The 21,704-nt window shown below is 39.9% G+C and overlaps 2 protein-coding genes and 1 non-coding gene across 3 annotated transcripts; 1 reads left to right on the top strand and 2 right to left on the bottom strand.

Moving 5' to 3' along the window:
- Positions 1 to 621: 621 nt before the first annotated feature.
- TRNAR-UCU (transfer RNA arginine (anticodon UCU)) lies at positions 622 to 708 on the top strand. The gene is given in 2 exon segments: positions 622 to 658; positions 673 to 708. It is a non-coding gene; the product is annotated as a tRNA-Arg (tRNA).
- A 3,319-nt stretch (positions 709 to 4,027) lies between these two features.
- DNTTIP2 (deoxynucleotidyltransferase terminal interacting protein 2) lies at positions 4,028 to 11,864 on the bottom strand. Its single transcript, XM_054285776.1, has 7 exons — positions 11,754 to 11,864; positions 9,365 to 11,091; positions 8,224 to 8,356; positions 7,460 to 7,555; positions 6,919 to 7,083; positions 5,661 to 5,770; positions 4,028 to 4,293 (listed from the first exon to the last, which is right to left on the bottom strand). The coding sequence occupies exons 1-7, from the start codon at positions 11,862 to 11,864 to the stop codon at positions 4,200 to 4,202; spliced, it is 2,436 nt and encodes an 811-aa protein (XP_054141751.1). The 3' UTR covers positions 4,028 to 4,199.
- A 135-nt stretch (positions 11,865 to 11,999) lies between these two features.
- GCLM (glutamate-cysteine ligase modifier subunit) lies at positions 12,000 to 21,704 on the bottom strand. Its single transcript, XM_054285791.1, has 7 exons — positions 21,529 to 21,704; positions 18,922 to 18,987; positions 18,478 to 18,562; positions 17,685 to 17,741; positions 16,294 to 16,496; positions 15,959 to 16,073; positions 12,000 to 14,214 (listed from the first exon to the last, which is right to left on the bottom strand). The coding sequence occupies exons 1-7, from the start codon at positions 21,646 to 21,648 to the stop codon at positions 14,045 to 14,047; spliced, it is 816 nt and encodes a 271-aa protein (XP_054141766.1). The 5' UTR covers positions 21,649 to 21,704; the 3' UTR covers positions 12,000 to 14,044.

The raw sequence follows: 21,704 nt of genomic DNA, 5'->3' as shown, positions 1-21,704 counted from the left end.
GGGCCCTGCCGGGGCCGGCAGCCCAGCGCCCCTCCCCGAGCAGCAGGCCACAGGCTCCACTTGCGAGGTTAAAGAAAGAATATCTCCTACTCTTGTCTCTTGGGGTTTCTATTTTGCCTATTCATTATTAAAAATATGGTATCACGGACTTGTTTCAGGCTAGAATTACAGCTTTAAAGGAAAAATCTCTTTCAGAATCCATGGGGGAGGGTGGAGCTACAGAGTATTTACGGACGTCTGGAGGAAAAATTCCTCAATACAAGGCCAATTGTGGGTTATAATTATATCCCTCGAGCATAAGGATCAATACTGGAAACGCCAAAGTGGGATGCCCACAAATATTTTATAGTGATTACTGATGAAGTCGGTCTTCCATAAGAAATACGGACGCAGCCCGGTGGCGAGCGCTGCTCAGGAAGCCGTGGGCCGCACCCGGGCTGCGGGCAGCACGCAGGGGCTGCCGCAGGACTCGTTTACGCAGCACCGTGTACGAATAACCCTACTCATGCTGCTTAGGAAAAATAAAACTGGAAAAAAAGACGAAAAGAGCCGAGGCGATCGGGGCTAACGCGTGACGGCGCGCGCAGGCTCTATGGACGGGGTGAGAAGATTCCAACAGGTGGCTCCGTGGCGCAATGGATAGCGCATTGGACTTCTAGAGGGTTTGAAGGGATTCAAAGGTTCCGGGTTCGAGTCCCGGCGGAGTCGTGTCTTCTCTTTTTTTTATTTATTTTTTTTTAAATAAATTTCCCCCGCCCCCTACGCCTTTTGGGCGGAAATCTTTCCCGGCGCTCCCCTGTCCCTTACCTCACGGCCGCAGGTATCCGGTTCGCCGGCCTGGCCCTTCTCCCGTCAGCGAGGCTCTCCAGGCCCGCCTCCCGCCGTGCCTGGCGGCTTTGGGAACGCTGGAAGCGGGCGGCGACAGCCGCCATCGACCGGACCTGCCGCGTCCGCTCGGCCCGGCGACACGAACCTTCCTCACCGGCAGCGAGAAGGCGGAGCAGGAGAAGGGCTCTGCTCTCCTTCCCCTGCCGCCCTCAGGCTGAGGGAGAAGGGCTCTGCTCCTGCTCCCCTGGCCCGAGCTCCGCCACAGCGGTCCGAACCGACAACCAGCCCTGTGGGGCCGCTACGCTTCCAGAACTGTCTGCGAAAGTAATTTTACTTAAAAACCCAAGACTTCGTCTTTCCTGGAGGCAGTTCAGTTACGATGGGTCACTGTGATACATTTCTGGTTAGTTTCAAATAACGAAACAAGTCCACAAACTGCACAAACCAGAATTAACACAATATTTTCTGACTTACCGACAGAAGATGAAGAGCCATTTTAATTACAGCAAATTGCTGTAAATAAAACAAAACAGTAGCAGCAATAAACAAAGCACCTTGATTTTGCTCAGAATGGAATAAATTAATCTGATTCATTATTCCTGAGTTACTAAATTTGTGGGGTTTTCTTGATAAATTATTTTTAATTCTGCAGGTGTGACTTTTCCAACTGCAATTCTGCTTATTTAAAAGCAATAAAGGAAAATCGGAAAATGAACCACACCATCAGGCACATTAACCATCAGAGTCAGTAAAAGTGCAATTACAAATTAGCACAAATATTTCTGCCATTAAAAGACAATACTATTTATAAATATACTACTTATAAAATTGATAGGCAGAGCTTCATTAAAGTTTTTATGTGTTTCCAGAGTAATCTAATACCACAGGCAATCACATGGTGCATTTGGGTTTTAATCTCTCCAGTACCTTCACCTTTGTCAATTTCAAAGTCCGCCTCTCTGTTTTCAGGCAAACTGGAGGTTAAGGGAAGGTGCTCTCGTCAGTGCCACATCTGACAGGCTGAGGCACCAGCTCAGGCCAAGCCAGCCAATACAACCTGTGGGTGCCAGGCTGCAGTCCTGGAACACAGCACATCCCATCCTCTGCAGCCCTGGAACACGGCACATCCCACCCCTCTGCAGCCCTAGAACACAGCACATCCCACCCCCTGCAGCCCTAGAACACAGCACATCCCACCCCCTGCAGCCCTAGAACACAGCACATCCCACTCTGCAGCCCTGGGACAGCACATCCCACTCTGCAGCCTGGGACACAGCACATCCCACCCTCTGCAGCCCTAGAACACAGCACATCCCACTCTGCAGCCCTGGGACACAGCACATCCCACTCTGCAGCCCTAGAACACAGCACATCCCACCCCCTGCAGCCCTAGAACACAGCACATCCCACCCTCTGCAGTCCTGGAATACTGCACATCCCACCCCTCTGCACACAACACGGGCACTTTCTGGGCACAGGTGGGGGAAACAGAAGGGATTAGAAGAATCAAAGGAAAGGATACAGAGCACAAGCCAAATCCCCTTGTAGCTATGCTGCATATGAAGTAACTGCTGTAGCTATTGAGCAGCCCAAGCAACAGGCACAGAGTTGTTGCTTGCTGTGTAACACCACAGCTTGCATGTCTGTCTTAAAGTCTTTCAGACTTGCAAGATGCTTTTGCATAGTTGCATTTGGAACACCCCAGGATGCAACAGAATGACATGTACTGTGATGCCTTGTTTTCTTCTCAGTGTTCAGTTTACATTTTTTTGTGCCTCCATGTCTCAGCCAGAGAACATGACACCTAGCTGTTTTTATTGGCTTTTTTGTCATTTACTGGAAATTGAGATACTGGCCTAAATGTAATTGCATTAAAATAGTCTGTGCATATTAACTGAGACCTAGGGACAGGTGGTTCTACTTGTACTTGTTTAATATTTCCCAATTAATTCACTTTACTTTGACACCATTCATCTCCAGGCCATGAAGACTTCTTAAGGACTCTAGATTCCTGTCTGTTTCTGGCAGTACAACATTATGGACAACGTTGGAATGATAAAAAACACCCTAAAGGATCTGAGGAAAATTTCTTTCAAGCATCAGTTGGTGGTCAATACATACCACAATGCTCATTTAATCATAAATAACTAATCCTTAAAAAAACTAATTCTCAGTAGAAAACTTGATGGTTAAACATTAGTCAAGAACATAGTTAAGCATTCCTTGCTTAAGATCTGCAACCTTTAAGCTTCGGTGTTCTTGTGGCAAGGAAACAATCAACCACTGGTGCTCTGACAGTGACTTCTACATCCTAATCACCCAATCCACCTAAGACAATGTAGTGCCAGTTTAATTTCTTCTACTATCCATCTTTTCTGTACCTCAGGGCAGTAACCAAGTTACCCTAACTGTAACAGCAATAATGAGCAGGTCATTAAAAACCAACCAAACACTGCAGCAGTTCTGACACTCAAGTGATGGTCGTGAACTGTCACTGAAGGGGAACTGAGCCAGTGACATCTGTGGCTCTGCAGTGGCAGCAGAGGCCTTCCAGACTCACTCTATTTGTTCAGCTTGAGCTATTCCAGGGCAGCTAACAGACAATCTCCACAACACACCCTACATAATGGATGCCAATGTTATTTCCAAAAATATCATTAGACAATAATTAAATGGTAAAAATTAATAAAAACAAAATATGATTGTTAAAATCTGAGTTATATTACTTACATATTACTTACTTATATTATTTATTAAATAATATGTAATTTGTCTCTTCTAAATAATATATATATATATATAATAATGTATACACACATAAATATAAAAGTGTATGTGTAGGCACTGAATTCCAGGACATTCTCTATACCATTATGGTCAGTGTTGAAATAAACCCTTCACAACCAAACCATTTTTCAATACTTTCCATTACAGTTTTGGCCAGCAGCACCTCTGACAAGTCAAGGAAAAATATATTCTAGCACACAATATGTGCCAAGATAAATTATGCATATAACTTTAAACTGAATTTACTAATTAATTGATGTGAAGTCTGAAGCCTGAGAAGACCACAATCTGTGAAGCTGAATTTTTTACTCAGATTTAATATATGCTTTCATATCATTATCTCTTTACATAAATATTAATCAAAAGAAATAGCAATTTTAAAATTGAAATGAATTTAAATTGAGATACTTGATAATTTGCTAAAGTTTCCTAGCTTTATTCTCACAGCAAAAATTTCCCTAAACCTCAATTTGCATCTCACCTGCAATCTTAAAAGAAACCAAACACAACACCACAACCAAAGCATTCTGTAAGAAAGTTTTATAACAAACAAGTTGTTCCAGCTTGTGATTTTTCTTCAATTCTTAATTGTGAAATTTCTTCTTCTTCCGATTCCTCTTCCCTGCTGCAAAAGCTGCTTTTTCACTCATGATCTCCTGATACTTCTTTTTATTATATCTGAACAAAATAGATAATTTACTTTTAAGCACGGCAAACCAAAGTTCAGGAAAAGATAACATGGACAGTACTCTATGCACATTATTTGCCAAACTGAGTTTCCTCATCTTTTCTGAATCAGTTTCTTTCATTCATACATTTATGCATAAGTAAAGGGAGTCAGCAGTTGGATCAATGATAAATGCAGGTAAATTTGCTTTGGAAGTAAATTCTGTTGAATTTTGTAATTAATTTTGGTTGGGGGAGGGAGGGTGTCCTCATTACATATGCAGTCACATTTTGGACAGCTGGCTGAAACACTGCTACTGCTCACAAGGGGAAGACTCAGCCATTTCCACAATACCATGAAGAAACTACAGCCATTTTATAGTGCCTTCTCACCACACTCAGGATAATAAACCTTACTCTACTGCAGATGGACAACTGAGATGAGGTGAATACTCAGCAACAAGCAGGGTAATTGCTGAATGTGAGCTCCTCTAACAGACTGTTGTGTACCTGCAGTGATGAGCACCACAGACACTGCACACTGAGTACTGCTGAGGCTTTAAATGCAACACCAAAATCTGACAAATATCTGCACTAATGCTGAAGTATATGATTAAAGCCCTTAATTAGGCACAACATAAATTAATTGATCAAATTTCAAATACATTAATTTTTAAAACTCCTTGCTAATAAATATCTAATAAATCAGGTCAAATCAGAAAGCTACTTAAGAAATAGATGCAGTAAACTTGCCTTCCCAACATTATAGTTAAATTTACAAGTCTGACAAAATTAACTCTATAATCCCAAACCATGTACCACTTCAAAGAAAACATATAAAAGGAGAAGTGAGTATTAACATCATGTAATAACCAATACCAAAATGGACCAACGAAATGATCTACTCCAAAAACTGTAAGATGTGCAGACATTAATGAATCCAATCATAATATTCAGGTAAGCCTGCTGGCACAATTTTGATTCCCATGACAGGTGGCAGACTGATGTATTTATAAAATGAAATAATATCAACATTCACAGAATTACAGACTGCTCTTTTCTTTCAATTATGCCAAGAAAAAATAATCAGTCTTGAAGAGTGGCTGCCAATAGTTGGATGAAGTGAATAGATGGCTGAAGTTGGATAAAATCCTTTAATGAAGATGAAATATACACTATCTCATTCTAATTGTACCCTTAGGTAAAGGTTCCGTAGACCTTCTAAACTGCAGTACTATGGAAATGCTAAAAGACTAAAAATTTTTCTTTGAAGTATTAAAAACCACCCTACAAGCTGAATAAAACAAGAAAAGGCTATAGAGTTAAAAATAATCCTCTTTTACGTAGGATATTAGAATTAAAGAACTACTTTTAAATACCTTCTGAACTCTGAATCTGCAAGCAGCTCCTCCACAATTGTTCTCTTCCTCTGCTTCTTAGGGATTCGACTGTGATAAAAGTCTATGGGAGAATCAACTACAGTTCCAACCTAGGAAACAAAAATGAAAACATTCTTACTGTACATGAACAGCAAGATGTTGATTATTTTGCCTTTTTTTTAAATCCCCAGCAACAAGTGTGAAGACACCTATAGAGCAGATGAGAATGACAGCTGCCTAATAGAAGTGCAAAAGACCAAAATAAATATGTCATGTTTTATATGCAGAGTCCCTTTTGGTCTCCTTGCATAGTGCAGAGAGGAAGGCCTGAGCTTTAAGACTGTACATTTTCAATGCTGGACTGCTGTATCAACACTTTAATTCATTAAAGTTCCTAACTTGTAAACATTTTAAACATAAGGGGAAAGGAACCTTTATGACCACCTTAAACCTCTTCCAGTCCCTCCTCCTGGTGGTTTTGCTAGATGACTGCACAGCAGCTGTATCAGGGCTGCATCAGGGCTGCATGGCCCTAATACAAGGGCCTCATCCTGAAACACATCCCATTTTCCCAACCAGCATGTCAGTCAGCTCTCATGGCTCAGGTCAGCAGTAAAGATACACACAGTACATGTGTCATGCAGTGAAAATTAACCTGTCTGGAACACTTATGTGGAACACTTCAGTCCAAGTTTCTCTAATTTCACAATATATAACACCCTGGACACTTCAGAGTGAAGTGGTAATATTTTGAGAAATGAAAACCTTTCCTCAAGCATGCTAACTATTCAAAGTTTCTGGAGGCCTATTTCTAGAGCTTACCCAGTAATTTCTTTATTGATACGAACAATTTCAAAGCTGAGAGCTACAAGCAGCAAAAATTTCAGCTTATCACAAAGGCAGCTGTCTCCATTTAAACTGTATTAGCTAGTAAGAAAATAAAAGCCAATTATTTTCTACATACTTGTTTACAAAGGCCAGTACTCCAAAAAAGCAGAGAAAATCTAGTCCCCTGAGGGTTCAAAATATGGATTCAGTAAGATATTTGTTCATTTCTATGAGATCAGCCAAAGCTAAAAACATCGACAGCACATATACATATGTAACACAAAGTTAAGCAGTTGCAAACTCCAGCCAAGCAATCAAAACACTTTCATAATTAAGATATGAAATTAACACAGAAGCTACCTACGAAATAGGCATTATTAGGTATCCTTAAACTTCAGCAGTACAATGCCACCTTCTGCTGCTTCCTTACCTGGAAGTACTTGGGCAGACCATCTCTGTCATTCTTCTTATAGAAATGCTTAGGGTCCAACGAAGCTCTCATCTTCAAAACTTTCAGATCATTTTTCAGTTCACTTGTGATTTCTGGGGCTTTCATACCAAACCAGCCATCACCTGTTGTTTTCTCTCGCTCTGCCTAGGATGCAATACCAAGAACAATGAATTTGCATTCAGTAACTAGGAGGGACAGAAAAGGGAACTCCTCCCTACAAAAGACAGATAAAGCATTTAGAATGTAAATATGTACCCCTAAAGCACGTATTTTATGATTATTATAAAGGAGGTTATCAGTACTGCATCAATGACAGATTTGTACTGAGCCTATAACCATTAACTTCACTATGCTTGTGACTGAAAGGATGACTTTTCACAGGCCAGCTCAAAGAAGACCCTAATAAACTGCAGCTCATCCCTCCATTTCCAGTGAGGCCTGGATATGCTCAGGGTCCCAGCACGCAGCTTTCCACCACACCTTGTTTCATTATCTGAGGCATTACCAGCTCTTCACTTACCCTGCGCTGTTTCTTCAGCTGGTGAAGTGACTCCCTGTAGGGTGGGACACATTCCTTTCTTTCAAAGTCTGGAGTTATTACACTCTTCTGCAAGAGCTGTAAGAATTTTTTTGAACATTAGAGGGCCACCTCATTGATACCAATTTTACTGCTTAACTGTAGTTACAGAACCTACTGAAGGAATCATGCAGAATCTAACAAGCATTCTAATGCAATACATTAGCAGTAAGGATCTTCAAAACAGAACACTGGACAACAACAGAAAGCAGCTGACTTGCCCAGGAGGAGGTGAGACAGCAAATCCTCTGGAGTAAAGAGGACTATTGTGGATGAGCCAAAGAAAAGTCTCAACAAAAAGAACACATACCCTTTACTTCAAAGGGTGCTTTTGAAAAAAAACCTGCTAAGTCCATACTAGGGTATAGACTCTTATTTACTGAAATTCATTCTGGCTATGGACTAAATATCTTGTCAGCAGACCTTAAGCTTGTGTATCATTAGGCAAAACTCCAGGTATAATCAACTTTAGTTTATTTTACAAGGTAATGCTAGAATTTGCACTGTTTTTCAGTTTCTGATAAGTCAGGTATATTTAAACTTTCACGATTAAAAGCAAATGTAAAACTACACTGGTCAAAGAGAATGTAAGCTCTCAATGAACCATGAAAATTATACTTCTTTAAAATCAAACTAACCAACCTTCTTAGATTAATATCTTTGTGTTACTATAGTCACAGATAACTAAATAACTGTAAACATATTACCTGGTCCTTCTTCTTCTTCTGTGGTTCAATTGCACTTGATCTAGGCTTCTGATTTTTTGCATCAAAACTGATATACAGACCTCCAAGCTTCTTGATATTCAAACCAGGATCTATGCTACTGGAAAGATGTAAACTAAAAAAGAAATAGTTAATTATTAGAACATTGTAACATGCATGCAGCTAAACCTTCTACTGTCCTGAGGAAGAGTAACAGAAAAAAATATTTTTTTTATTTTTCCCAATTAGGTTCAGTTCTGCAATGATTTTAAGTGTTGTTATCTAGATTATGTAGTTTTGAAATAACAGGTGCAGGAGAATTCATGCCATTATATGAAATAAGACTTATTATTAAAAAAAACCTGTGGAATAACTTCCACAAAATTTTTCATATTAACTCTAATGCTGGACTCTCATCTTATATATTATCTTCTGTATAACAGAATTCTTAAATTTGCTTAACCTTGCCAGAAGAACTCATGATTAGCATCCTTTTATATTCTGACAAGCTTGCTAGCTAAAGAGAAAAACCCCAAACATATTGATAGCAAAAATACTATAACTCTTAATAAAAAGTATGAAGAAAACAGAATTCATTGCTTTAAACACAAGAAGGGATTTTAGCACCAGCTGGACTACAAGAATTCAAGAAGTATCACTCCACCTAAATTATTCTGATTCCATCCTAGGTTTCACCTGAAGAGTCACCATCCACAGCACAGCAACAACTGACATATAAAATTATATGCAACTATTTAAAAAGCATTATCTAATTAGGCAATGTGTAAGGAATTTGCTGGACCTTTCGTTATCTACATTCCAACTGGAAAAAAAATTAACAAAACTGTGACCTGAATAACCAATTCAGTCAGCATGATCAGTTCCACATTGTTTTCTAGGCTGAACACATACAAGGCCTCCAAATGCCAAAAAAATTTCAGATTTCTGTTCCTACTATATTCAAAACTGAAAATCATCCCGAAACCTAAATTTGTGGACCATATTCATATTTTATATGTGCAACACCATTTTCTGCAGCAACATGACATATGTGATAAGACTAGTCCCTTATTTATTCTGCACTTAATGTGCATATTCTTAAATGAAATGCAGATTCTTTAGCTATTCCTAGTAAGATACTTACACATCAACCTTATTTTTCAACAGATCATCATCTTCATCTTTTTCATCTTCATCTATCAATTCCTCTTCATCCTCTTCTAAGTCTGATTCTTTATCTTTTTCACCTCCTTCATGCTCACTTTTAGCATCACTGTCTTGGTCTACATCATCCAGATAATAGTTCTGGCTGGAACTCATGCCAGGCTCAGTATCAATTACAAAAAGACCTTCAACGTGCAGTGAACCACTTTTTAGAGATTTTTTGAAGGAAGGAGTTTTCTCATCTGACTTTTTATAACACAGATTCTCATCAACTGTATCTATGTCTGCCACATCGCTATTTTCAGAGTCATCACTTTCACTGTTGCTCAGAAACAATGCAAGGGAGTTATTATCACTGCTTGGTTTTTCACTGCTGTGTGATACCTCATTTTCTTCTGTTTGGTTGTCACCACTGTCTACACCAATTTTAAGCATCCTGCTCTTACCAATGCTTTCAGTTGTCTGGGCAACAGCCATGTCCATTGATGGGCTGCTCACTGCACTTGCTTGCTTACTCTTCCTTAATTTATCATCACATGAGAAAGACTGCTGTGCATCTGCCTCAGCATCTGCTCTTTCACATTCTGTAATTTTTTTACTTTCATTTGGTGTTACTTGTCCTTGGGATTCTAGGAATTGTTTGGGACTCATGCAGTCTGTCAAAGAAACAGACACATGCTCCAATTTCCCCTTCCTTGCAAGTATTTTACTGTGATCTTCTTGTATTTGGCCACATATTGTATCTGAATGGTCTGTCTCAACAGACTGTGTATTTTTTTTTGTTTTTTTCACAGGTGATTTAGTGTCACTTTGTTTTGTTTTTGTAGGACTGGATGCCACATCATTTAAAATCTCTTCTTTTGCATCTTCACTCCAGGTTGCATTAGCACATTTGCCTTTAGGTGAACTGGGTTCTTTATTATCATCAATAAGAATGGAAGCATTTTCTGTATCATTGACAAGTTCTGCACTAGGCCTAGAATCAGAAATTATGATGGGATCAGATTTAACAATGTCCTCAATTAAATTCTCATCCTCCGAAACAAATCTATTTTTTTTCTCGGTCTGCTTAGTATTTTCTGCTTGTGATTTCATTTGCATGCTCCTAGTAATTCGTTTTGGAGTGGCACATGGTTCCACAAGAGAACTTGGGCAACATGATTCTGCATCAGAAGTATTTTCACTCTGGGCTTCAGGAACTCTGTGTGGCTGCAATTTCTTTTTACTTTGTCTGCTCCTTGTACTTGTGGGAACATTAAGCATCTGGACACCAGAAACAGCAGAGGAACAAGACTCAGCTTCAGAGACATCATCTTCATCCTGAATCCTACTTAACTTATTTACAAAAGCTGTACTGTCATGTCTTTTTTTGTCAGCAGAATCTGGTTGATAAGGAATTACAATTTGTCGCCTCCGTGTTACTCTTACAAACAAAGGTGTCTGGAGACTGGATACAGAAGAGCAGTTTGATTCTGCTTCTGACACATAACCATCAACTTGTGGCTCAGCAACTGATTGTGCTGATGGGACAGCTGTGTTCTCATTCCTAGTGATCTGCATCTCTGGGCTATCACTGACATCTGATTTCATTTCTGCATGTTCCAACTCTTCAAACGGACATTCCTGAATCACCTCTGGCTTATGAGCTGATTTAGTTCTTCTGGTCATCCTCCTAGCCACAGGAGTACTAATTGCAGCAGATCCCACCTAGAAAAGGAATAAAAAAATATATGGTATTGACAGATAAAATAAATACATAAAAAGAATGCTATAAAAATCGCTAGCAAACTTTTAAAACAAATCTACTTAAACTCACAACATGCATCTCTGTGTAGCCCTACCTATGTGGAAGAAGCCTTAACAAACCATCCCTTGTTTATCTCTACTGTATTTTGGTCAGGGCAGGAGAAGAAACATACACATCCTTTAAGAAATATAAACAAGTATCTCCTAATTCCAAAAAGTTCTGTCAAGTTGTCAGGGGAAGCAAATCCAGGAAAAACGTTCAGAAATATTCAAAGACTTCCTCAACTATAAGCCACTAAACACTATCAACTATCAAAATGTGCCCCAAAATGGTGTCCAAAACCAATTTTAGGTCTACGAACACGCTGGCCTCTCAGCAATCGCAAAACAAGGTATGATCTGCTAAGTATTATTTTAAGTGACAGAAACAACGCTAAAACATCTGTCATGCAAATAAAATAAGCCTACCTCTAAGTGCCAAAGCTAAATGGTCCAATGACCTCCGGCGGCTGCAGGCACGGGCACGGCGGGCGCACCGACACCGCCACCGCCCCTCCGGCCCCGCGGCCGCGCCCCGAGCGGAGGCTGCACCGCCCGCCCGCCCCGCTCCCGGCTCCGCTCACCTCCGCAGCACCGGCGGGATCGGCATCGCCATCGCCGGGGCTGCTGCCGCCGCCGCCTGCCCGCGGCCCGGGCTCCCGGCGCCGCGCCGCCGCCCGCCGGGTGTTCACCATGCTGCTGCTGCTGCTGCTGCCGCCGAGCCCGCCCCTTCCTCCCTGCCCTCCTTCCTTCCTTCCGTCCTGCCGCCCGCCCTTCCGGGCCCGCAGCAGGAAGAAGGGTGCGGGCGGCCCCGCGACGCGTGGAGTCCCGGGGCGCAGGCACTTGGAAAAGTGTAAAATGTTGCACCAAAATGCCTACGGGGGTTTCAAATTTTACTTAGACTTTCAGGTTTCTCATGGAAGGAAATCCCCTCTCGCCCATCTTGATGCAAACCAAATGAATGAGATAATGTGATAATTTGATAAAGTATTATGCTATTGGTGAATCTAGAAATGCCACGTCTTAGAAGGTACTTTTCTACAGCAAGCAAACTATCAGCAGTTTACAGAAAGGAAATAAATCATCCCATTAGAGCAGCCTTTACATGGGGTTAGCACAGTTCCTGTTTTGTAGCATTTCAATATAAAAACCTGAGCACACCCGCAAGTCTGGTAAGGTACAGATTCAGTCAAATACAAAGAGATTACAGGTAGTGGTTAAATCATAAGCACACAGCACAGAGCTAGTAGGGAAGTTTAAAATTAAACTAAGGTAATTTTGAACTCTGATGCACAGTGGCCCAACATTAAAAAAAAACACTTCATTTTTATTAAGAGAAAAACATCCAAACTTTTATTGATGCATTACTAGTTTCAATTCCCTGTTTGTCTCATTTGTCAAGAGAACTGAAGATGCCAAGAAAATTTCCTGCTATTTGCCACTACAAAAACAATATTTGAGGACTAAGGTACCATGAAAAACCTTAATCATTAAACATAGTGGAATGGATTATAGGCAGCTGACACTCCAGGCACTACCTACAGGCATTCAAATTCCACTTGCTGCCTCTATGAAGAATTTAAAAGACGTTGGTGAAAAGTCATTCCCTTACAGTCCAAATCTCAAAATATGTACAACAAAGTTAATGACTACCACCAGTATGAGGCCATGCCCCTGTCTGAAATCAAAATGTAATTTACTGTTTTAGACACTTGGTATCAAAGTTCCTGCTAAACTACAAGTTGAACTTTAGGTATCTACTCTCATTTAAAGGCCAAGGAAAGGAAAAGGCCTTTTTGACAGAAGGACTACATTAAACCAAAAGCCTTGCCTTAGCTGCAGCAATCTCTCTGGGGTTAAAAAACCAATGTGCTAATCTGCTGCTAAGCAGAAAGATACCTAACTTCAGGCTAAGCCTTGCTTCATCTTTTCTGAGTGGCCCTCAAGCAACAAGTTTCCCAGGCAACCTCACAAGAAGTAATTAATTTTAGTGAACAGCATCAGCATTTCTGTCTATTCTACTTGGCTAATTGCTTGCGTAGTTCACAAGTATCAAAAAAACAAGCCACAGTTGAGAAGGAGACAGGCACAATTTTTGATGAACAGATTTCTTCACTGCTTGTTTTCAAATCTTATTTTAAACATTCACTACTGATACATTTTCTATTTCAAACAGTAAAAATGCCATCACACTTGTGCGAACACTAAACGAAGCGTATCGAGGCACAAAGAAGCCAGAAGCAATTCAAGTAACAATCAGAAAGTAATTTGGAAGATGCATTTTCTTCTAAATCACAGGGGTCTTTTCCACTCTATTAAAAATAAACCAATTTTCCCATGCCCACTAATTAAATAGCTGACTTGACTATATATACATATCAAATAATGAGATAACAGCTTAATTTTTGGGGGTATTGAATCATTAAAAAAATGACAATTTTCTATAAAAGCTAGTCCTTGAATGCTTGAAATGTATTCACCAGGTAAGTATGATTTAAGAGAAATTTGTTTTTAAAAAAAAACCAAAAATATATATTTCTCCATGCTACCTAATGGCAGCTAAAATATAATGTTATTTTTTACAGTGAACTGGTCATAAAAAGGAAATTATTTTAAACTGTTACTCTACAGATATCTTCAATTAAAAAAGCCCCAAAATATTTCATATTTTGAATGAACCCATCAATAGTTAAGAAAAATAGTGTTAGAATATTACAGACACTCCTACTGACATCACACTGAATAATTACAACTTTTGGTAGTTCATTATAAATGCTGTAAAAATCTTTCTATGAAAAATGCAATGTTCCCCCATCCCAAAGAAATTTAAACAGCCTTTACAAAAAAAAAAACCACCAACAAAAAAACCAGTGTTTTAAGATGCATTTCTTTTAGCTTGTATGATATAGCCTTTGGACTTGATAATTCCTCTGCTTTTAACAATGACTGAATACCGCAGAAGCCATAAAGGAATCCAGTTGTTGGCTTTCATGTTCTGGATGCTTTCCTGGAGAACTTCTTGGAAACTTGCTTCACAAAGTAATTCTGAAGTTAAAAAGGGATATTTGTGCTTAAAACAGTATCATGTAAACAGCTGCAAAAAGCAACACTTGGTAAGAAAAGCCTTTTCGTAGAGTCAAGATCTTAAGTGGTACCATATACCCCTCAGATTCACTCCTCCAGAATGCATTTAGGATAAAAGCAGCTGAATATTACCAAATAAATCTCCAGGACACTTTTTTGCAACATTAAGTATTTCTCACAAAACTAACTGAGACTCTGAAATATCAAATTGAATTGATCAGCAGAGTCATTAGAAAATTAGATTTGAGTAGCTAGCTAGACAAACCAGAGGTGAGTAAAGCTGAAATCAGCAAAGTACTGAGCATTCAGAGTTACCTCTGCAGTCACTGTAAAGTCAACATTCACAATATTTCCCATAATATTGTGGAGCTCATAATAACCATAAAAAAGGGAGCTCATAATAACCATAAGCCCAGAAAGCTTTAAGAAAAATGGGCTTAAATGCCACAAAACAAAACAAAAGAAGGCAAGTACAAATCCTCCAAGTTTCCTCTGGAATGTTCATCAGAAGAACAATGTCTTTGGTGAGGAGCGCCCACCAAAAATAGTCTCGATACTCTTCAGCTGACTGTTACAGAAAAGTTCGGCTGAGCAAACAACACATAAAGGAATCACAACTCGTGCTGTTTTCTATCAAATCCTCTGCTCCTTAATTTCATGACTTTCAGTGGATACTATTTATTAAAATGCAAGTTGCATTTGGACTTCAGAGGACTTGGAAATTGAATGGAAATTGTCAGACTGAATGGAAATTCATCTTGCATGCTGCCAGAGCAGTGATAAATCCAGCTGAGGCACTGATGAAATTCATCAGTTCTAACAGTGGTACTATGAAGGACATACTTCTGTCCTTCATGTGAAGGACATAAGAAATGCTTCACATACTTTTTTCTTTGGGATCAAGGGGAAAGAAAGGAGAAGGAAGGAAAAGCATCATCATGAATAATTAGTCATGACCAAGAATGTAGGGAAGGACTTAAATATATATTAAGATTTTTTATTATTCCAACAAGGTATTGAAGTGTCCAACTCTCTTAAAGTGTTCTTAAGTGAAGAAGACTGATGATGTTTGAGAGAAATGAACGTTATATCCCAGAATATTGTAGAGAACTGGTAACTCAGTTATACAGCTCAAAGGAGAGTCTCTAATTTCTTCATTAATTTAGCAAATAAATCATTGCATTAAAAAAGTGAAGAATTTGCAACTCTTTTTGTAATAATGTTATTTTAAGAAGTCAAGGCTTTGAAAGAATCCTATTTAAAGCATAATAATTTTACAGATCTAATATTACTAAACTACTCAAAAATCAACTGGCCATTAACATTTTGTGTAATCTATTTCACGTGTTCCAGGCAAATGCACTTTCATTTCTCATTTACTAGCAATACATTTAATTCCGTATTTTGTAGAAATAAACATAGTACAAATTGCTCAGTAGGTTGTTCTTCTATTAATTTTATTTTCTCTGATAAGAAGTATTTCAAAAAATTATCCAAGGCTGGAAGCCTGTTTCAAGAAGGGGTGGGGGGGAGGAAGCAACAGCAGTAACTTAACAGAAATATTTTATAAAGGAGAGACTTTTAGAATCCTTGGTTCAGGCCTCAAATATAACAAACTCTGAAGTTCAGGAAAAGAATATCCCTGATTTTCTATCGAATAAATGCATTTAGAAGTCTTCTGTTAACTTAATCAGCAAAGTCTTACCTTTGGGGTCATTGTGAGTTAGCAGCTGTATGTCACATTCTTTTGCAAATGCTGTGAGATCAGGTGGCATCACACAACAGGAAGCTAGGTTCACCTGATTACTACTTGGTTTCACCTGAGTAACAAAGTATTTTTATAAGAAAAAATTACTAATGTACTTATATTAGCTGTTTCCCTCACGCCTTCTATTATAACAGAAATTTTGCTTTGAACAATTTGTCTTTGACCATTGCTTTGAAGTCTGAGCAAGGCTAATTAATTCTGCATGACTAATTAATGTAGGCAAGCAGTTACTCTGTCCTAAGAACCACTATGAGTAGGAAGTTGGTTCTCACCTGTGCCCACAGATACAGCTGCTCTAACAGTGTTTTATCTAGGTCGGAGGCACCTATGGCAACAATCTTCTTGTTTTGAACTAGATTTTCAAGTTCTTTCCAATAAGGTTGCAAATATTCCAAGGAGAGGTTAGTTCCATCTTCAACAGGAGGTGGGGAAATAATGACTGAGTCTAACTGAGCAACTCCGAGGGCAGAACACGCTGAGGAAAAAGAACAGACACTGCAAAATCTTTTATCAGATACGAACAGTAACAGCATGACTCTTCAAATTTAGCAAAAACCACACCTCCTGCTTCACTCTGCTAGCTCTCCATTCACCATTTGAAACTCTGAGTGTATCTGAGGTCAAGAATAATAACACGACCTTTTTAGCAAAGATTCAAGAATACAGCTGAAGACCACAATCCAGTTTCAGGTCTTGGGAAAGCAAAAACAAAACAATCAGAAAATGAACAAAAGCATGAAGCTTTTCCCTCCTTTTTAATGTTAAAACTGTATTTTTCTCTGAAGACACTGATGACAAATAAGTCTCTGTTTCTTCACCCTCAATTTCTTTTAAAATTTGTAGCTTTCATCCTGAACTATAACTTAAGTACAGGATATGGGTTAGGAAAACCACTTGATATGTGTGAGGGAAAAGTGCAAGTCTTGGAGTCTCCCTGAGCTTTAGGAAAAATGCAAGTCATGAGGCCTCTTAAGCACAGTGAACGGAGTACAACTGCTGAGCTAATTATTTTCTTCAAGAGGAGGAGTCCATTATTGTATGTTTGACAAATGGTGGTAAAAATTACAATAAATAAGCTATTATCTGGGGTACCAATAGAGAATAATGGTATCTGGCCCTTTCTTGTTTGGTCACCCATAAAGCCCAACAAACTTCCAGAACAGTAAAGTTCATTGCTGCTCACAATTACTGCTACCTAAGGCCAACAGAACTTTATGCAGAGACATTGTATGGCATTTGCAGTAAAACCTAACTATTTCACCAGCTACTTGCAGCATTATTTTATTTCCTAAATAATCTCTGAAAGACTACTCAGTCAGTAGCAAAGTTCATGATGTTAAATGCAACTAACAAGAACTGGCAAGAATGGCTGTAGCACTGCTATTAAAACATCACATGCTAATTACTTTTTAACAAGTTTTGTGTGAAAGAACAGAAACTTGCTTCTGCTTGTAGCAAGGAATCAGATTTGAGTTTGTGGATCCATTTAATAAGTTTACTGACGGAGCTACTGTGCAAACAGACTTGATTAAGTCTCTCTTAATAGGAAAACAGGATATACTTGTGACAGTGACCAAATACACCTCTTAGAAATAACACTAGAACTTTTTCCATCTAAGTTCTAGAGTAAAAAAGAAATCTTAAGTTTGAGTTCCACACTTACCCAGGTCAACTGCATCTCTGATCGATGAAGAATTTGATCCAACGATGAAAAGCTTTGCTGTTTTCAAACAAACTGTAATCAGTAACTAAACAAGCCAGATATTCTAATATACAGCCATTTACTTTTCCTATAGTCACTATTAATCAGTTTTTGGGTAAAAGATTTTTAAAATATACACCAATTGCTTAAAAAATTGGAAAAAACCCAGTTTTTTGAAAGGCCACTGCCCAATAAAGACACTGTTCTCTTAAATTTCGATGTTGTGCAGTCTCAGAACAAGAAATCATCCAGTCAGAGGACAGAGTAAGCTGTAAAGCATCAAGACACGAAGCAGTAACAGTAACAACCTGTGTAAGAACCCCAAATCTAATAGAACAAACAGACTTCTTCACAACTTACTGAGACTCAAAATGTACTAGAGTTAGTTTGGACTGCTTCCTTCAAGTTCATCATATTCAACCTGGAAAAATTATGCAAATAAATGTGCTTCCAATACTATTTCCTAATTCCAGTATTATCTGTAATATTTTGCTTCAAAAATGTCAAAGATTCACAAAATAAACTTAAAATATCTTGAGGTGATGCAAGTTAAACTAGAAAAATGCTGAGATGCTTTAAAATCTGAAATATGAATTCAAGACTTTCTTAGCCAATGTTTAAGAACAACAGTGTGCAATAGTGTAATTTGATTCTGCAATTATAAAAGAGAGCAAAAAACCCCATCTATGAATATCCTATTAATGACTTCATATGAAACCTTTCCATGATACTGGATTTTTGACTGTGTTCTTACCTGATACTTTCAACTCATCCCTTTCTTCAGGATTTATTTTTTCTATAGCTTGAGCTACAGAACATTCCAGAACCTCCCGTGTTTCCTGTAGTAAGTACATGAGACTTAGGAGCAACGTCAAGAGGAGACAGTAAGCTCCTGAAGAATGTTTTTAGGTAATTTGAAAAAAAAAAGAAAAAGCAAGTGCCTTACTGCAGTTGGAAACAAAAATAGTAGAAAAATGCAAAGACAGAAAGCAAGTAACCCAAGGCTTCTTGATCACTGAGGGGACGTCAAAATAATGAACGTATATGAAAGGCCTTATATGACCCTAATATAGAAAATACAATTTTCTGCTTAGAATTATTGGAACAAGATTCAGTAGAAAGTTTTAGAAGTGTAACCAACTATTTATGTCTTTGATTTCACATGGAAGATGAATAAGATGCATAACACCTCTCCTACCTGATTTTGGTCTTGGCTGATCTTTGAGCTCCACTCAGTCAGTGTTTTCTGGATGCAGTCTCGCACCTACAAAACATTTTTTCATGTTGAAGCGTGGGTACGTTCCAACCACACACAAACACAACAGTACAGAGATGGGCAGGACAGACTCACAGCTGAACTAATGACACCACCCCACAGAAGATTCTTCCTTCATAGCTTCTAGCTGAAACTTGCTCAAACTCAAAATTTTTCTCTCCTCTTCCTCAGAGTTTTAGCAGTAATACAAGTACTGTAGTTATTTCTCAGACCAATGCCATCTTAAAAGGAAAGTACAATGCTAAGCAAGCAAGAGCTAAGACATGGGGTGGTTTGGGGTTTTTTGCGCAGAAATTCCTAAGTTACAAAGCAGTCAGTTAAGTGCCCTGACACTGCAGAAATTAGACTTGACAATCAACCCCTAAATACTCATTGTATTAATTCCTTCTCTTTTTACATGCATACAACCCTTCCCCTTTACTGCCTACCTACTCCACTGAGCAAAACCACTAATGCTTTTAAGTCCTCCATCACTGTAGGGGGAACCTACACATCCTATGCCACACTTGCATTTTTCCTTCATCCACAGATGCAAAATAAACTCGGCTAAGATTTTGATAATGACTTTTCTTGAACATAGTAAGACATAACTATTAAAGCAGCTAACTAATTTTATACAGTACCAGTGCTGCAGCTGTAGCTTCCCTCTGATCCATCCCAGGAGTTAAGCACAGGTACTGTCTGACTGCCACCTGCCACAGGTAGGAGCACTTGCACCAGCTGCTGCTTTACTTCGCTTTCCACAGTGTATTTTATAACTGTGTGCATACCTACTTTGTGTACCAGTAAGCAGCCATTTCCCATGACACCCAACTCAGAGAGCTCTAATACCATGCACAAACTAGAAGTCAACATCCCTGCCTGATATCAGACAATACAGGAGCAATACTTTGTGAACAGAAATACTATACATTCCTTCCATCATTTAAAACAGTATAAAAACCCCTAGACCCAAAAGGCAAGAATTGACCGCCCCAGTAAATAGCTAAGCACAATAACCCTTTAATAAAATAACTCTTAATCCGATTTTAATACAATTTATATTGTTATCTTTTCCTTTCTGGGGGCAAGTGAGACAGTACTAAATTTTTATATGCTGCTGCTTTGCAGCTGCCACAGGACACATTTCTATTGCGGTTCCTATGCACCCGCCTCCGACTCCCAAGCACACCACTCCCCTGCCCTCAGGCCATGTGCAAAGAGCAGCGCATTCCACTGCTTTGATCAGCTTTTCCAAACACAGCTGCATCTCCTAACACTGGCATTCACAGTTTGCAAAATTTTAGCTTACATTCTGCCACTGAGAACTGACTACCCCAAAGAGAGGAGCTGATTGCAAATGATCCCATTTATTTGCTTTTGGAAATACAGCTACTCTGGAAAGCCAGTGGATTCCTCTGTAAACAAGTGAATTTTAGTACCTTAACTATTAGTTATGCACATTGGCCACTCTTTACTTAACAGCCCTCCAGAAACTCACCACACAAGAGTGCCCATCGTGACACAGCTATGTCTTTGTTACAGAATCCAGCCCTATTTCACACAGATCACAGAATGTTTAATAAACAACCAGGCCAAATAAAACGTTATGTGGTCACATTACAACCACATGACAGCTCAACAAGAGTATGATGAATGATTCCTTCTTGTTACATCATCCTCCCTGCCACCATTCTTCCACTAGTGCATGATTAATATGCAACCAGCTAACTTCTAAGTTATCGCTAGTGTGACTACATAGCGACAAACAGCCAAACCCATCGTTTTTCTCATTAGTAAGTGACCATTCTGAGATTACTGCGCCACGACGAAACAGCAAATATGGTGGTTCTGAAGTTCATGGCCACAGCATCTCCAGACATTTTATGAGAACTATTCTAAGTACTGACACACACCGCTAAAGGCAATACTTTTAAGGTGATAATTAAAAAGCTCTTTTCAACTTCTTAACAAAGAATGACAGCTCTCTGCTTCAAAGAAGACAACCGCTACTTTTCCCAAGATCTGCCTCTATGAAGAAATTAAATTAACTTGCATCATCTGTAACGCAAGTTCGTACCTCTGCATACTTTTATCTAACTAGAAAAGTATAAGGGATCCCCTTTGCCATTACAGACAGCACTTAAATTTGTAAGGGTTTTCTGATCCCTTCATTCCCGGGATCAGAAGGCTGGGCTCGCTCCTTCTCAGGGCAAAGTGCTTCCGGGGGCCCCGGCCTCCCCACAGGGCAGAACACAACGAACGCACGAAAACAAACAAGCAAAACTATGTTTTTCCATTCCCATCTCCCGCCTCCCGAGGGCACCGCAAGCGGATGGCTCGGGAGCCAGAGCCCCTCCTCGCCGTGACGGGCACCGGGCCAGCCGTGCGCCACCGGAACGGGTCCCGCTCCGGACACGCTCGGACCGCCAGGAGCGGCGCCCAGCGCTCCCTCAGCCGCCGGCCCGCCCGCGGCCCGGCCCGGGCCCCTCGCCCCAGGGCGGGCCTCCGCCGAGGCGCCCCGAAGGGAAGCTCCGGCCCGCCCCTCACCTCCTCGCCGGGGGTGGACGGGCACTTCTTGCGGAGGCAGCCCCAGTTGAGCAGGTTGCCGGTCTGCAGGGTGAGGGTGTCGGCGCGTTCCAGCAGGGCACGGGCGCCCTCGGTCCCCATGGCGCTGCTCAGGCGGTGGCCGGGGACTCTCCGCGACACCTACAGCCCCCGGCAGC

This window comes from Melozone crissalis, unplaced genomic scaffold (genome assembly GCF_028551555.1).
Source record: "Melozone crissalis strain CALT ecotype California unplaced genomic scaffold, PUWL_Pcris_2 ptg000045l_1, whole genome shotgun sequence".
NCBI lineage: Eukaryota > Metazoa > Chordata > Aves > Passeriformes > Passerellidae > Melozone > Melozone crissalis.
Note: the sequence above shows the minus strand (reverse complement) of the source record. Positions and strands in the feature narration are given on the sequence as shown.

Excerpts from the sequence above, each read along its gene's own strand:
- DNTTIP2 (XM_054285776.1), bottom strand. The coding sequence starts at position 11,864 with ATGGTGAACACCCGGCGGGCGGCGGCGCGGCGCCGGGAGCCCGGGCCG. Across the intron at positions 11,092-11,753 it reads ATCCCGCCGGTGCTGCGGAG|GTGGGATCTGCTGCAATTAG; the intron begins GTGAGCGGAGCC and ends TTCCTTTTCTAG. Across the intron at positions 7,084-7,459 it reads AGCTGAAGAAACAGCGCAGG|GCAGAGCGAGAGAAAACAAC; the intron begins GTAAGTGAAGAG and ends ATTGCATCCTAG.
- GCLM (XM_054285791.1), bottom strand. The coding sequence starts at position 21,648 with ATGGGGACCGAGGGCGCCCGTGCCCTGCTGGAACGCGCCGACACCCTC. Across the intron at positions 16,074-16,293 it reads AGCTGTATCTGTGGGCACAG|GTGAAACCAAGTAGTAATCA; the intron begins GTGAGAACCAAC and ends TTTGTTACTCAG. Across the intron at positions 14,215-15,958 it reads AACTCACAATGACCCCAAAG|AATTACTTTGTGAAGCAAGT; the intron begins GTAAGACTTTGC and ends TTTTAACTTCAG.